At 28.1% G+C, this 12,539-nt stretch overlaps 1 protein-coding gene across 1 annotated transcript in view; it reads right to left on the reverse strand.

The window, feature by feature from the left end:
• The window catches only part of LOC107453149 (multidrug resistance-associated protein 1), a 45,880-nt gene that overhangs the window by 11,949 nt on the left and 21,392 nt on the right, over nucleotides 1–12,539 (reverse strand). The window contains exons 17-25 of the mRNA XM_016069850.5: nucleotides 12,118–12,294; nucleotides 10,750–10,917; nucleotides 8,536–8,726; nucleotides 7,485–7,617; nucleotides 5,201–5,296; nucleotides 4,877–4,994; nucleotides 3,814–3,958; nucleotides 1,786–1,951; nucleotides 497–696 (exon numbers count right to left, since the gene is read on the reverse strand). Coding sequence (XP_015925336.4) covers nucleotides 497–696; nucleotides 1,786–1,951; nucleotides 3,814–3,958; nucleotides 4,877–4,994; nucleotides 5,201–5,296; nucleotides 7,485–7,617; nucleotides 8,536–8,726; nucleotides 10,750–10,917; nucleotides 12,118–12,294 — 1,394 coding nt within the window. The remainder of the gene's footprint in view (nucleotides 1–496; nucleotides 697–1,785; nucleotides 1,952–3,813; nucleotides 3,959–4,876; nucleotides 4,995–5,200; nucleotides 5,297–7,484; nucleotides 7,618–8,535; nucleotides 8,727–10,749; nucleotides 10,918–12,117; nucleotides 12,295–12,539) is intronic.

Here is a 12,539-nt window from a genome sequence, read left to right on the forward strand (position 1 = left end):
TATGAGCATTTAAAAGGACATTAAAGTTTTACAATCTTGTTCAGGCTCATCTTGTATATACATACACAGGTCCCGCACTAAGTATTTTAAATTATTATCCAGTAAATTAGCCAAATATCAAAAGTATTCTCCAACTTTCAGAAGTCTTCATTCTTATATTATTTGGACTAAATTCTAATTGGTTATACAGCGCATCTACGCCAAATTACTGTAATCGATTAAAAAATACTGATATGTTTTGAAAAATTCATTGTGACATAATTTTGAGGATTGAGTTAAATATATATTTTTCTTTCCAGAGAAAAAATCATTCTCCAATACTTTCAGAAACACAATTTTATTCGCCAAATTTACAATTTTATCGCATTTGGTGAGGTGACGAATGCTTAACGTGGGCCCTGTACACAGACATGAAAAACTTTTTTAATTATTTGTTGAACCCTCTGAGGAAGAAATAAAGTTTTATTTAAATTAATGTAATTTGAAAAGTTCTCACCTATCACATGCTGTGTTTGAGTTAAAACAAATCAAATGGCTCTCTAATTTATCTTCAAAAGATTCAGTAAATTCATCCTGAAGTTTAAATGCACAAATTGAGGATACACCTTGAATGCATTCTAATAATTGGCTGTAAATAGGTGATTTTGTGGTGGATTCCAATCTTTTTATTTGCCATATAGCAGTCAGATGTAATTTCTGAAAAAAATTAACAAAAAATATCTTTAAGAACTGGAATCATGTTTGGCTGATTTTAAAAACTGTAATGTCTATACTGAAACTTTGCATCTACACTGAAAGCTAAAATGATTATTATATTTTATTTTTATTGAATCTACAATTAACATTTTAATTCCAAATGAGCTACAGTTTTTTTAAAATTTACAGAAAGGTTTCAAACACTAGCATATTTGTTTGATTAACATAATTAAAAATAAAGATTCAGCACGATTAAAATTTACAATATTTCTTTTTCTTTGCTGTAAATCTCATTTTAAAATATCGAGAGCTTTTCTATCATCTGGGGAAGATAGATTTAACTTATTGAATGAGTGTTGATCATTGTCATTGAAGGATGATAGGCACTTTATAATTTTTTTTATTCATAATCAATTTTCATTTGGATTTCCTTACACTCCTAGTTTTGCTTTTTTTAAAAACTTTCACTTTTTATTTTCCTTAAGAGTAAGAAGTGTAATACAGCTCAAACTTTGTTCTTTTTATTTGTTTGGGGTACAATGAAACTCATTATTATATGCTTTTAAAACTTGGAAAAATAGAAACTAAATGCAGGGTTTTAATTATTTAACATATATCTAAGGAAAGTTTTATATAAAAGGGTGGTTTTAGAATATTTTGATATTGCAACGATTATGTACTTGCAGATTTGATTTTAAAAAATGGCTGATTTTATAGTTCAGGTGATTTTAATAGTGGTGATCACTGTACAAAAATAAATAACAATAAATTAAAAGTTTTACTTTAGCCTAAGACACTTAATATTTTTTTCCTAAATGAATAACAATTTTTTTAAATCAGTTACAGAACACATGTCTTTAAAATTCTAAGCTATGATTTATTGTTCTGCTTTTTTTTGCCATTTCTTCAATTCTGAGTATATAACAAAGCTTTAATTTTCTCTATTTTCGTATATTTTGAAATCCTAAAACAAATTATGATAAATTACGTGTTAAAATTATAAGCCACTATCTTAAAAAACTTCAGCAGTTCTAAAATTTAAAATGAAACTGTTGAAAACTAGAATATGAAAACAAACTTAACTCTTACTTGTAATATGTAGTATATAATTCCAAGAGGTACCAAAGTTACGAGAAAAATAGGAGTGCTTGATCCTATAATATAAAAAGAAGCCAGAGAAAAGAAGAGGCAGTTTATCCATCCATCAAAGCAACCAGCCATTTGAACATCTAAAACATCCATATCCGCACTAAATCTAAAGGGCAATAAAAGTTTAAAAAAAGTTGCAGAAATAGTTTTTAACAGTTACATACATAGCTCCTAATAATTGTGTACATAGCTAGTAACAGTTACATACATAGCTCGTAATAATTGTGTACATAGCTAGTAACAGTTACATACATAGCTCGTAATAATTGTGTACATAGCTAGTAACAGTTGCATACATAACTGGCACACATTGCTTGTAACAGTTACATACATAGCTTGTAACAGTTGCATATAGAGCTTGTAACAGTTCATACATAATGTGTAAAAGTTCATACATAGGTTGTATACATAGCTTATATTGTACCTAGTTTAAACCAGTAGTCACTGAATGATTATAAACTGAATAATTATTTATGTTCACAAAAAAAAAATTAACGAACAAGGATTTCTGTTTTGGTAGCATCAGTGAAATTTTTCCCCTACCCAAGTTTTGAAGCCATACTGGTTGTAAATTATTACTTTTATTTTAATTAAGCAAACTTTAATTAGTCCTTATCATTATTTTATTTTTATTTCTCTGCTTTGCTCTTCCCGCTAAATAATTATTTCATTAAAATATACAGTGTGTTTATATGAAAACTTGCCACATTAAATAACTTTTTGATAAGTAAAATTTTTAAAACAAGAACAACTTTTTGTTAGTAAAATTTTTAAAACAAGATCAACTTTTTGTTAGTAAAATTTTTAAAAATGATGTGTGAAATTTATCAACTTAGTTTTGAAGGGTGACATTTTAAGACCCACTGCAATCAGTTAGAGAACATTACTCCCTCCTACACAAAAACATTTGGTGGTCCATGATATGAAATATTTTTTGCTTGGAGTTCCTTGAGGATCAAAAAATTAGCAACCACTGGTTTGAATTCATTATTAATTATTTAGATATTGTAATAAGTAAAAATCCTTACAATGGTGTATTGCTTAATTAATTTTATGATTAATTTTATTGCGTTGTTGTAGTTAATTTACGTCACACTAGAGCTGCACAATGGACTATTGGCGATGGTCTGGGAAACTTCCCTGAGGATGATCCGAAAACATGCCATCACAATTTTGATCCTCTACAGAGGGGGTGGCACCCCAGCTTCGGTAACCCGACGACCTGCACGCAAAGTCAAGCACTTTAAGGTAGAACAGATTAACAAGGACCAATATCGCACACTGATTGCAGCCAGTGATGTTTGACTGCGGTGATCTGCTGGGAACCGTGTCTTAACGATCAGTTCACTGTGGGACTAATTTTATTGCGAATCCTGATACACCATATGAGAATCTCAGTCAAAACTTTTTAAAAAAAGGAATTAAACTAAGTTATATGTAAAATTATGTTCAAAGCAATGATTTTATTCATATTTTAGCACAGCCACTGAAATTGTTTCTAGTTTCAAATATGCATGATCGCCTTTACTTTCCAGGCAACTGCAACCCATCCATCTGAAGTTGGGTGGGCTTCAAGCCACCATTTGGGATTGTAAACCATTTTTTCACAATAATAGCTCAATGCCTTAACCACTGAGCTATTTCAATTCAAGAAGAGAGACTAGGGTACTTCGGACCTTAGTTTTTAAATAACCCTTATGGTTTCCTTCTATTTTTGTTCCTGTATAAAAGTATATTTATACTATTGTATTTATACTTATATAAAAGAAATAAGTTAAAACATTTTTCTACAAAACATTATTACGTATATTGATATATTTGATACTCATGGGATGGGAAACAAAATTAAAAGCTAGACACAGAAAAAATATTTTTATAAGAATTTTTTAAGAGATCATGAATTATTTCAAAATTTGAATTGAGAGAAACTGTTGACCTAAATATAAATGGTACTAAAATTTGACAAACCGGTTCATGATCCTTCCCATTGGTGTGCTCTCAAAAAACGCCATTGGTGACTTTAAAATGCAATCCAACATTTTATTATGATAACGTCCAGAAGCCAGAAATGCACCATACATTAGTGCACAGGTTCCAATAAGAATAGATATTGCTAAGCAAAAAAAAAATTACATAAACTGTCAATCAAAATATAATCTAATACACAATATAATATTAAAAAAATATCTCATACTTAACAAAGACTTATAGTTTACCAGAAAACTTAACATCTTATTAACATTAAAGCCAAGAATATCATCATTCTTTAACAGATATAGAACAAAAGTTAACATTATTACATTATTAAATGCCAGGTATTGCTGAAAACATAAAAATCTGTTTTATTGTCAGAACCAACGAATAAGAGTTAAAAGGCTATTAATAGAATATCTCCTAACTTCATCAGGGAATTAAAATGGTTTTGATATTTGTTATACCCTCCTCTTCACTAGTGATTTGACAATTTTCAAAAGTCTCTTTGTTTCTTTGTCATTTAAAAATTTATTTGCGACCCCTGATGTGTATCCCCCTTTTTTACTTCATTTTGAACTTTTTGATTGTTTATTCCAAAAATGTATGTTAAGGGAAGTGGTTACAGAAAATGCTGTGTATATCTTACCAAATGCTTTTTTTAATATTGAAATTTTTTTTATAAACATCTGAATAATTGTCACCTTGTACATTTATATCTTATTTTTACATAATCAAATATATATTACCATCTCTGCCCACATAGTAAGCTAAGATAAAATTCATCTATCTATTCTATGTATTCTTCAAGCTTGTAAACCCAAATCGAAAAAAAAGCTACTAAGTCTAATAATCAGTATGAAAATGCATTAGGAGTTGCATTAGGAGTTGAAGCTAACAAATATTAGTTGCCTATAAGTCTCAAAATAGAAAACTTTCCTGAGAAAATATAACTACTGGTAAGCTGCCAAATTCAAGATTATACCTTTTCCTACACTTGAAAAACTGTTTTTTGTGGATCTAAAATTTTAAGATGCAAAATAGAAATTAGCTATTTAACCTTGAGAAAGTCCTAAAGCTCCATAAATTTCAAGTCTATAAATTGTTGAAGATGTGTTTTGAATTCCATTTATATGAGGATCAGAGCTCCACTTGCTAATCCAAATATTTGCCGCAGTCTGTAAAAAATGTAAAATAATTTAATGAAATGGTTAAATTTTTATTAAATATAAAAAATGTTAAAAGTATTTTGTACAGTTAGTGAAAACATATAAAATTTAAATGTTGCCATTACTCTTTGTAATAAAAAAAACATTTTGTATTTCTGAAAAATAAGCTAAATAAAGTAATTTAAAATAGTGAGTGCAAGTAAGACAAAACTTACATCAAAAACAGTGTAAAACAAATAACCAAGCAGGATAAATGTAGCCATTAATATCCCAGTTTTTCGAATATATTTCCAATAAATTTGTATTTTTACCTAAAACATAAAGAAAACTTTATTTAAATTAAACAATATCGGAAGCAGTTCTATGTGCAAAATTACAAAGAAAAAAACATTTATAAAAAAACTATTTATTTATAAAAAAAAAATATCAAGAAAAGCCTAAATTGAGCTAGGATTGATAAAATTGATTTATATTTGATTTTGTGAAATTGGGATTAAAATATTTACTACTGAAGGGAATTATAGATAAAAAATAAATGTAAAGAGATTTTTAATAGTTACTGATTGAAATTATAAGAATTTTTCAATAGATTCTAACATCATTTATAATATTAAGTATCATTCAACAAGCCCAATTGTAAATATCAAACACTTTGTGATTTTGTTAAACAAGTAATACTGAAACATGGCAGTTATGGAAACATAGAAAAAAAATCCTGAATGTTTTCTTGATTTCTTAACTGATATCGTCAATTTTTACGATATTTGATAGTGTTTTAGTACCTATTTTTCTAGTTTTATCTCATTCAAAGTTCTATAAGTTCAGGTAAAGTAAAATAAACATAAAAACAGCTTTCCCAAACTTTTTCAGTTACAATAAAAATGTCCTAAATAATTAGCTAGTAATTAACAATTAATAATTTCAATTATTAATTAATGTAGCATATCTTTTCTACGTATATTTATCAATCTATATTATACGCTTTTAACAAGCAATTTTAAAAGAGATTTAATAATTACTGTATCCATAAAACAGGTATTTAATTCATGATTATCACAAATTTTTGTACAACAAATTGAGTTTGTTAATATAAATTTTTTTTTAAAAAAAGTCTAAATATATAACTGACGTTGAAGGGCCAACCCAATTTTGAATTTACAACTACCATTGTTCAACTCCCTAGCCTTGTAATTTTGAATCCAATACAGAGGACAAGGGAACTCCTGAATCAAATGTTGGGAAAAATTTGCCTTCATGGAGGATTTTTTGATGGAACTAACCCACATTTGCATTACATGGAGACAAGAGTACTCTAACTCATGATTCGTCTAACATTGAGGATGTCAGTAGTACTGTAGCCATGTGCGGAATTTTGTATTGAGCTACCATCTCTGGGATTCGAAACCCGGCTCAGCTCATTGGGAGGGGAGAGCTCTTATTTCAGAGCAACCTCAACTCAAGTTCAAATATAATGAAACCTTGGCTAAATGGACAATCTTGGGAACGAAAAAAATCGTCTGTGTATGGAAATTATACACTAATAACAAAGGTTAATGCAATAAATTGTTTTCAGAATAAATTACGATGATTTAGAAATAATTAATTATCTTTAATAATTATTTACATTGATATTTGTAAGGCACTGGGAACTATGGAGTTTCTGTATTCACAATGGATCATTTTTTAGGTGTCTGAATAAATGTTTCATTTATATGAATAACTCAATAAATAAATATCTATTCTTTTTTTAAGTACAGGGGTAGAAGAAAGAAATCTTTAGTGGGGAAAGGGAATTGAAAGCATTCAATGTATAATTTCAACTTGTAAAGTCTTATAACTTGTGTCATCCAGATGAAAAGACCAAAAGATGCCACTGTCAAAAATATTTCAACGGAACAGTATCATTTATTCTTCGTTCTTAGCAAGATAAAGGAAGATGAAGACAATGCTTGATTCCTTAGTAGTGAAATAGTTTAATAATATTTTTAGTTGAGGATAAGGCAAAAATTTGACATGCTTCATAAAGAATGGTGGAAAGATACATACTTTTTTTCTCTTTTTGAAATTAAAAGTAAAAATAATACCTTTTCTTTTTTTTAAATTTAGGAAAAAATTGTGTCCAGTTTGAAGAGATTGAAAGTAATGATTTAGAGCCTAAATGACTGTCTGTGTTGGGTTAAGAGAATGTCTGCTTTGCAGTGAGGTATAATTGTTTATTCAGAGAAAGTTCCCAAAAAATAAACTCCATCCATCAAAATATCCATGAAAAAAATTCCATACAAAGAGAGTGTCTGCTTTGCGGTGAGGGTACATAATTGTTTATTCATAGAAAGTTCACAAAAAAATAAAATCCATCCATCAAAATGTCCATGAAAAAAAAGTCCATCCAAAAAATGTCCATTATGAGAGACAACAGTTTCAAAGGAGTGTCCATAATGCGAGATTTCACTACATAATCAAACAAAATTATAGTAAGTATACATATAACATGAAACTTACATTTCCAACTTCCATAGTCTCATCATCTGTTAATCTGTATGCTTGAACTATATTCATATCTTTGGTATGCAATTCTTTATCAAAATCCCCATCAAAAGTCCTAGAGTCTGAAGAACTTTGATGCGACAAAAACCTAACATCGAAATTAAAAAAAGTTTTATAATTACATAATTATATATATAAAGGCAGTAAATAGGCATCTGACAAAAATGTATTCATATTAATAATGCATCAATAATAAAATAATAATTATATTCAATAATCCATTTGATTTAACGAAAGCGATCTTAAATATTTATGCAGAGTTATGCATATAATCTTCTGTAAGTTGACTTTAACTTATGAAATTGCTCGAAAGGTAAATTATAAAATTTTATCCACCTTTATCACTCTTTTTAAGCTCTTTTAAACCTAATCTATTCAACACAGATTACGTTTTCTTTATAAGAAATTAATTTATGCTAGATTTTTAATTTTTTGTAAGAAAAACTATACATTATCACAAAATGCTGAAAAACGCAGCAAATAGAAAACACAGCAATTGTTCCTTTGATTTAGAAACACAAACCAAAGCAATCTTAAATATTTGTGCACACTTATGCTTATAATCTTCAGTTAGTTGGTTATATGCTTATAACCTTTAGTATGCTTTTAACCTTTATCTATCTTTCTAAGCTCTTTTAAACCTAATCTGTTAAACATAGCTTAGGTTTTCCTTATAAGAAATTAATTTAGGCTGGAATTTGTTTTAAACATTTAATTTGTTAATTTGTTTTATACATTTGTTTTTTAAAGGGTTTGCACTTTAGAAAATGCAATTAAGACAATTTCAATTACATACTATTTTGCACTAAAAGTTTGTTAGTTGTATAAAATGAAAATGCAATTATGCATGGCAAAATAATAAACCAAACCATTTCAAAGATGTTACGTGTAGTCCAATTTTTCTTAAGCATCCATAACAATAATTATAATTTTCAATATAACTTATAAAATAACAAGTTGAATTAAGAATTTGTAAGAATAAGTTATGATGAATGAGTTTAAAAACCTTTTAATTGCTTTTGGCTCTTCTTCATTAAGTTTATTGGTGGAATGTTCCTGAATAAAACTTGTAAAAGGTCCATTGTTTTCCATTAAAGATTGATATGTTCCGATTTCCTCAATTTGTCCATCTTTCATACTAACAATTAGATCCACTTTATGAAGCATAGATACATCATGCGTGACAAGAATCCTAGTCTAAATATATAAATCATTAAAAAATAAAAACAGTTTATATTTTAAAACAATATAAACTATTTTCTAGAGCTTCTTTTTCCTTTTTGCTTATTAATTACTCTTAAATATTAATAATTTAGAAAGTTAAAAACACAAATCAAACAAAAAACGAAGAATACTTAAAGATATGTATGTAACAAACATGCATATCTTTAAATATTCTAAGTTTTCAGCTTGATTTGTGTCTCTAACTTTCTAAATTATTAAAATAAGACAAATTTGGTTTTAGCTGCTTTTAGCACTTTTTTCATTTTGACTTATTATTTTAAATGTTATTTTCTTATTTTGTCTTTTTCTTAATTTGTATAAATCAGTTTCATTCTTTCATTAAATTACTTAAATATTATTAATAAGATTAAATAACTAGTTTTTAGAAACTAAGTAACATAATAAGTAAAATAATATAAATAAATAAATAATCTGCCGCCTTTAAAAAATAATAGAGCATCATATTAGTGAAGTAGAAGGCTCATTTCAGCCTCTAATTCTGTTATTAAGTGGCAAATTATGTAAAGAGCAGAATAATAATAATAATTTCCTCACATTAGTGTAAAAAAACATTTTCCAATTTATTCAGAGAAAAAATTAAAAATTATCTTTATATCTCCAAATATCACTATGTCATACTTAGACATTCTGATCCCACTATGCCCTTATAATTCTCACACAAGTACCAGTTTTTATGGGAGCCGAAGTTAAGGCACTCAACTGTCATTGTGATGGACTGAAGTTTGAACCCCAGTGGTGGCTTAAAGCTCACCTAGATTCAGATCGATGGGTACTAACTTGCCTGGGAAGTAAAGTTTTCAGCACAATTCTGACCACATCGCCATAGTTTAATGTGTTCTGACTACATTGAACTGTGTAGAATTCTGTCCAAATTACCACAATCAAACTATTATTCGATGATATTGTGGAGCGATAACCTCCATAACAGGCTTTATAGCATTTTGCTTATTACTTTTTTCCCCTACATTATAGTTTATTTACCGGGAGATTTTATTTGCTTCACCGGATTTTTTTTTCCATTGAGCAGTATATTTTTTAAAGCAAATCAACTGTTTTAATGTGGACCATCGTTCGATATTGGCAAGTTCATATCACGTCCGGATCACCATTGAGGAGTTATATTTATCGACTATGTCAACCTTAATTTATCAAAAGGTACCTCAAGATAGAATCAAGTTACCATGTCTTATATACTAGTGAATTAGTATTTAATCTTTGTAGTGGTAGTTACGCCACAAAGGAAGGCTTTACTTTATCACTTTTTATGAGGAACAACTAAGGGATAAGTAGACTGATGTCAACAAAAGCATATAGTTCTATTTATTCTATGAGAGAAAGTATTAATTTTTTTCTCCAAAAGAGTGGTACATCATGTCTGCATGCTTCAACCCCATTACTCTTAATTCTACTATCAAGTACTTGCCAAGAGCAAACAAAGGAGAAATTGATTTATACTAGAGAAAAAATTTCTAATTACACTGTTTCAATGTGGAAAATTAAAAAAAATTAAAATATATAATATAAAGATTTTTATCAGTATTTTTTAAAAAAATTTTTTAATGTTTAAAATTACATATCAGCACTATTTTTACACAACAGGAAAACAAAAATATCTTCGTATTATATCGTTATTATTGCGCCTGTACGTAGATGTTAATAACTATATATAATGAAAGTGTAGTTGAAGTATATGGAATAATGATAATAAATCTAGGGTAAAATAAAAGGCTAGAAAAAACTGTTTTAATGTCCCCATGTCTTAAGGGTTTTTTTCACCTTTATACCTGCTATTTTATAATATATTTAATCAAAAAGATGTAAAAAACAAAAAAAAAATAAGAAATCAAGTAAATTAAAACGAAATTTTTTTTTAAAAATATCAAATACACAAAGAATTTTTTAAAAAACATATCTGATATGTACATTCAAGAAAAAATTTTAAACTTTAACGCTATATATATTTCAAGTGATTTACCTTTTTCTTTAATAAACCTTCATTGCCAATAACATCATCGAATAAAGCTTTCCTCACATGTACATCAACAGCACTTAGTGTATCATCCAAAAGATAAATATCCCGATTTTGATATATAGCTCGGGCTAAACTAACTCGTTGTTTTTGTCCTCCACTTAAATTCACACCCTAAGAAATTAAAGAAATTACTTTAATAATTTATGAATTCTGAAATATAGATAACAAATATAAAAGTAAAGGGGATTAAAATTATAAATTCATTGCCTGAATTCACTTTACACTAGAATTATAAATCTAGGTATACTTGTGGTGTCCTAACCCCCACAAGTATATCTAGATTTTAAAATGAAGTCTTAGGGAAAATCAATGCTATAAATTATTTTGCTTTGTTTATTATATCATTTGTTTATTATATCATAGCAAAAAGTTCATTAAAATCAAACGAGATTTCAATATATTTTTAACATGTTAAGAGCCATGTCAGCCATTAGTGACTGACACTGAACTTTCAATTTCGATCGCACAGTCTTCTGTGACAGATACTGAATTTTTCTTTTTGCCACATCAGTCATAGGTGACTGACAGTCTAAAATATGATAGAAATTTATTAAAAAATTACATTGTTTTAATTAATTACTGAAAATTCATTTAAAATTTACTTAAATTTTATTTATTACAAATCAAATTTTTATTTATTTCAATTTGTCAGTAGTGCACTTCCCAAAGATATGCCACAATACGAGCCCTGCTAAGCAGTAAGCGCGATCTTAAAAAAAAAATTTTAAACTTTTCTTAAAAATACATGTTAAACAAACACAATGTAATTCATAGCATCATCCATCAGTATTATGTACCCCCCTTTTGATGTTATAATATTCTTCTTCTCATTGGCATGACAGCCCAGGACGGGCAACTTCTCAACAAGCCTATGCCAAGACCCTTAGCCAAGGTTCTCCAGTTTATTATCTTTAAAACTTGTAAGTCCTTTTCAAGGCAGTCTAAAAATCTTAGGTTTGGCCGTCCTTTTTTTCTTGTACCTGTTGGCCTGGCACTGAAAACTTTTTTGGTTGTCCTGCTATCCTTCATTCTTATAATGTGGCCTGCCCATTTAATACTTGATGTTATAATATTAATTCAAAAAATAATTAAGCATGAAAAAATATGCACCAAAACATAAAAAAGTGTCAATTTTTCTCTCAAAGCTTGCAAAATTGATGGCTTAATTCAATGACTAAATTCAAGATCTGATTGCAAAATGAAGACTGCTAATTAGGTCTGATTACAACTGCTATGTAAAATTATCATTTCACTGTGTAATTTTATAGTGTGAGCTACAGGAATAAGAAAACAAGTTAAAAACAAAGCTACCTTCTCTCCAATTTCAGTTTCATCACCAGAAGGTAAAATATCCAGATCAGGCCTCAAGCAACACAAATCTAAAATCTTATTGTACTTATCTTCTTTCATGGATTTCATCAGTAGGATGTTTTCCTTTAAAGTCTTGTTTAAAATCCAAGCTTCCTGAGGTACATATGCTATGTTACCCTAAAAAAAAATGGAATAGTGTTATATAATAACAGCGTAGTCAATCTCTAAATATAACTAAATTCAATGAGATTTTCAGAGTACAAATAGAAAACTTCACTAATTAACAAATTAACATAATTTTAATAGCAAGCTAAAAATGTACACATACATTTATACTTATAGCACATTTATACCTTAATACTGAAGAAAAAATTTTAATTAACATTAATACTGTTTAACATTAAAAATGTTCATTGTTTCAA

The sequence above is a fragment of the Parasteatoda tepidariorum genome, chromosome 5 (genome assembly GCF_982258835.1).
Source record: "Parasteatoda tepidariorum strain Cologne lab strain chromosome 5, Ptep-v5.0, whole genome shotgun sequence".
In the NCBI taxonomy this organism is placed as follows: domain Eukaryota; kingdom Metazoa; phylum Arthropoda; class Arachnida; order Araneae; family Theridiidae; genus Parasteatoda; species Parasteatoda tepidariorum.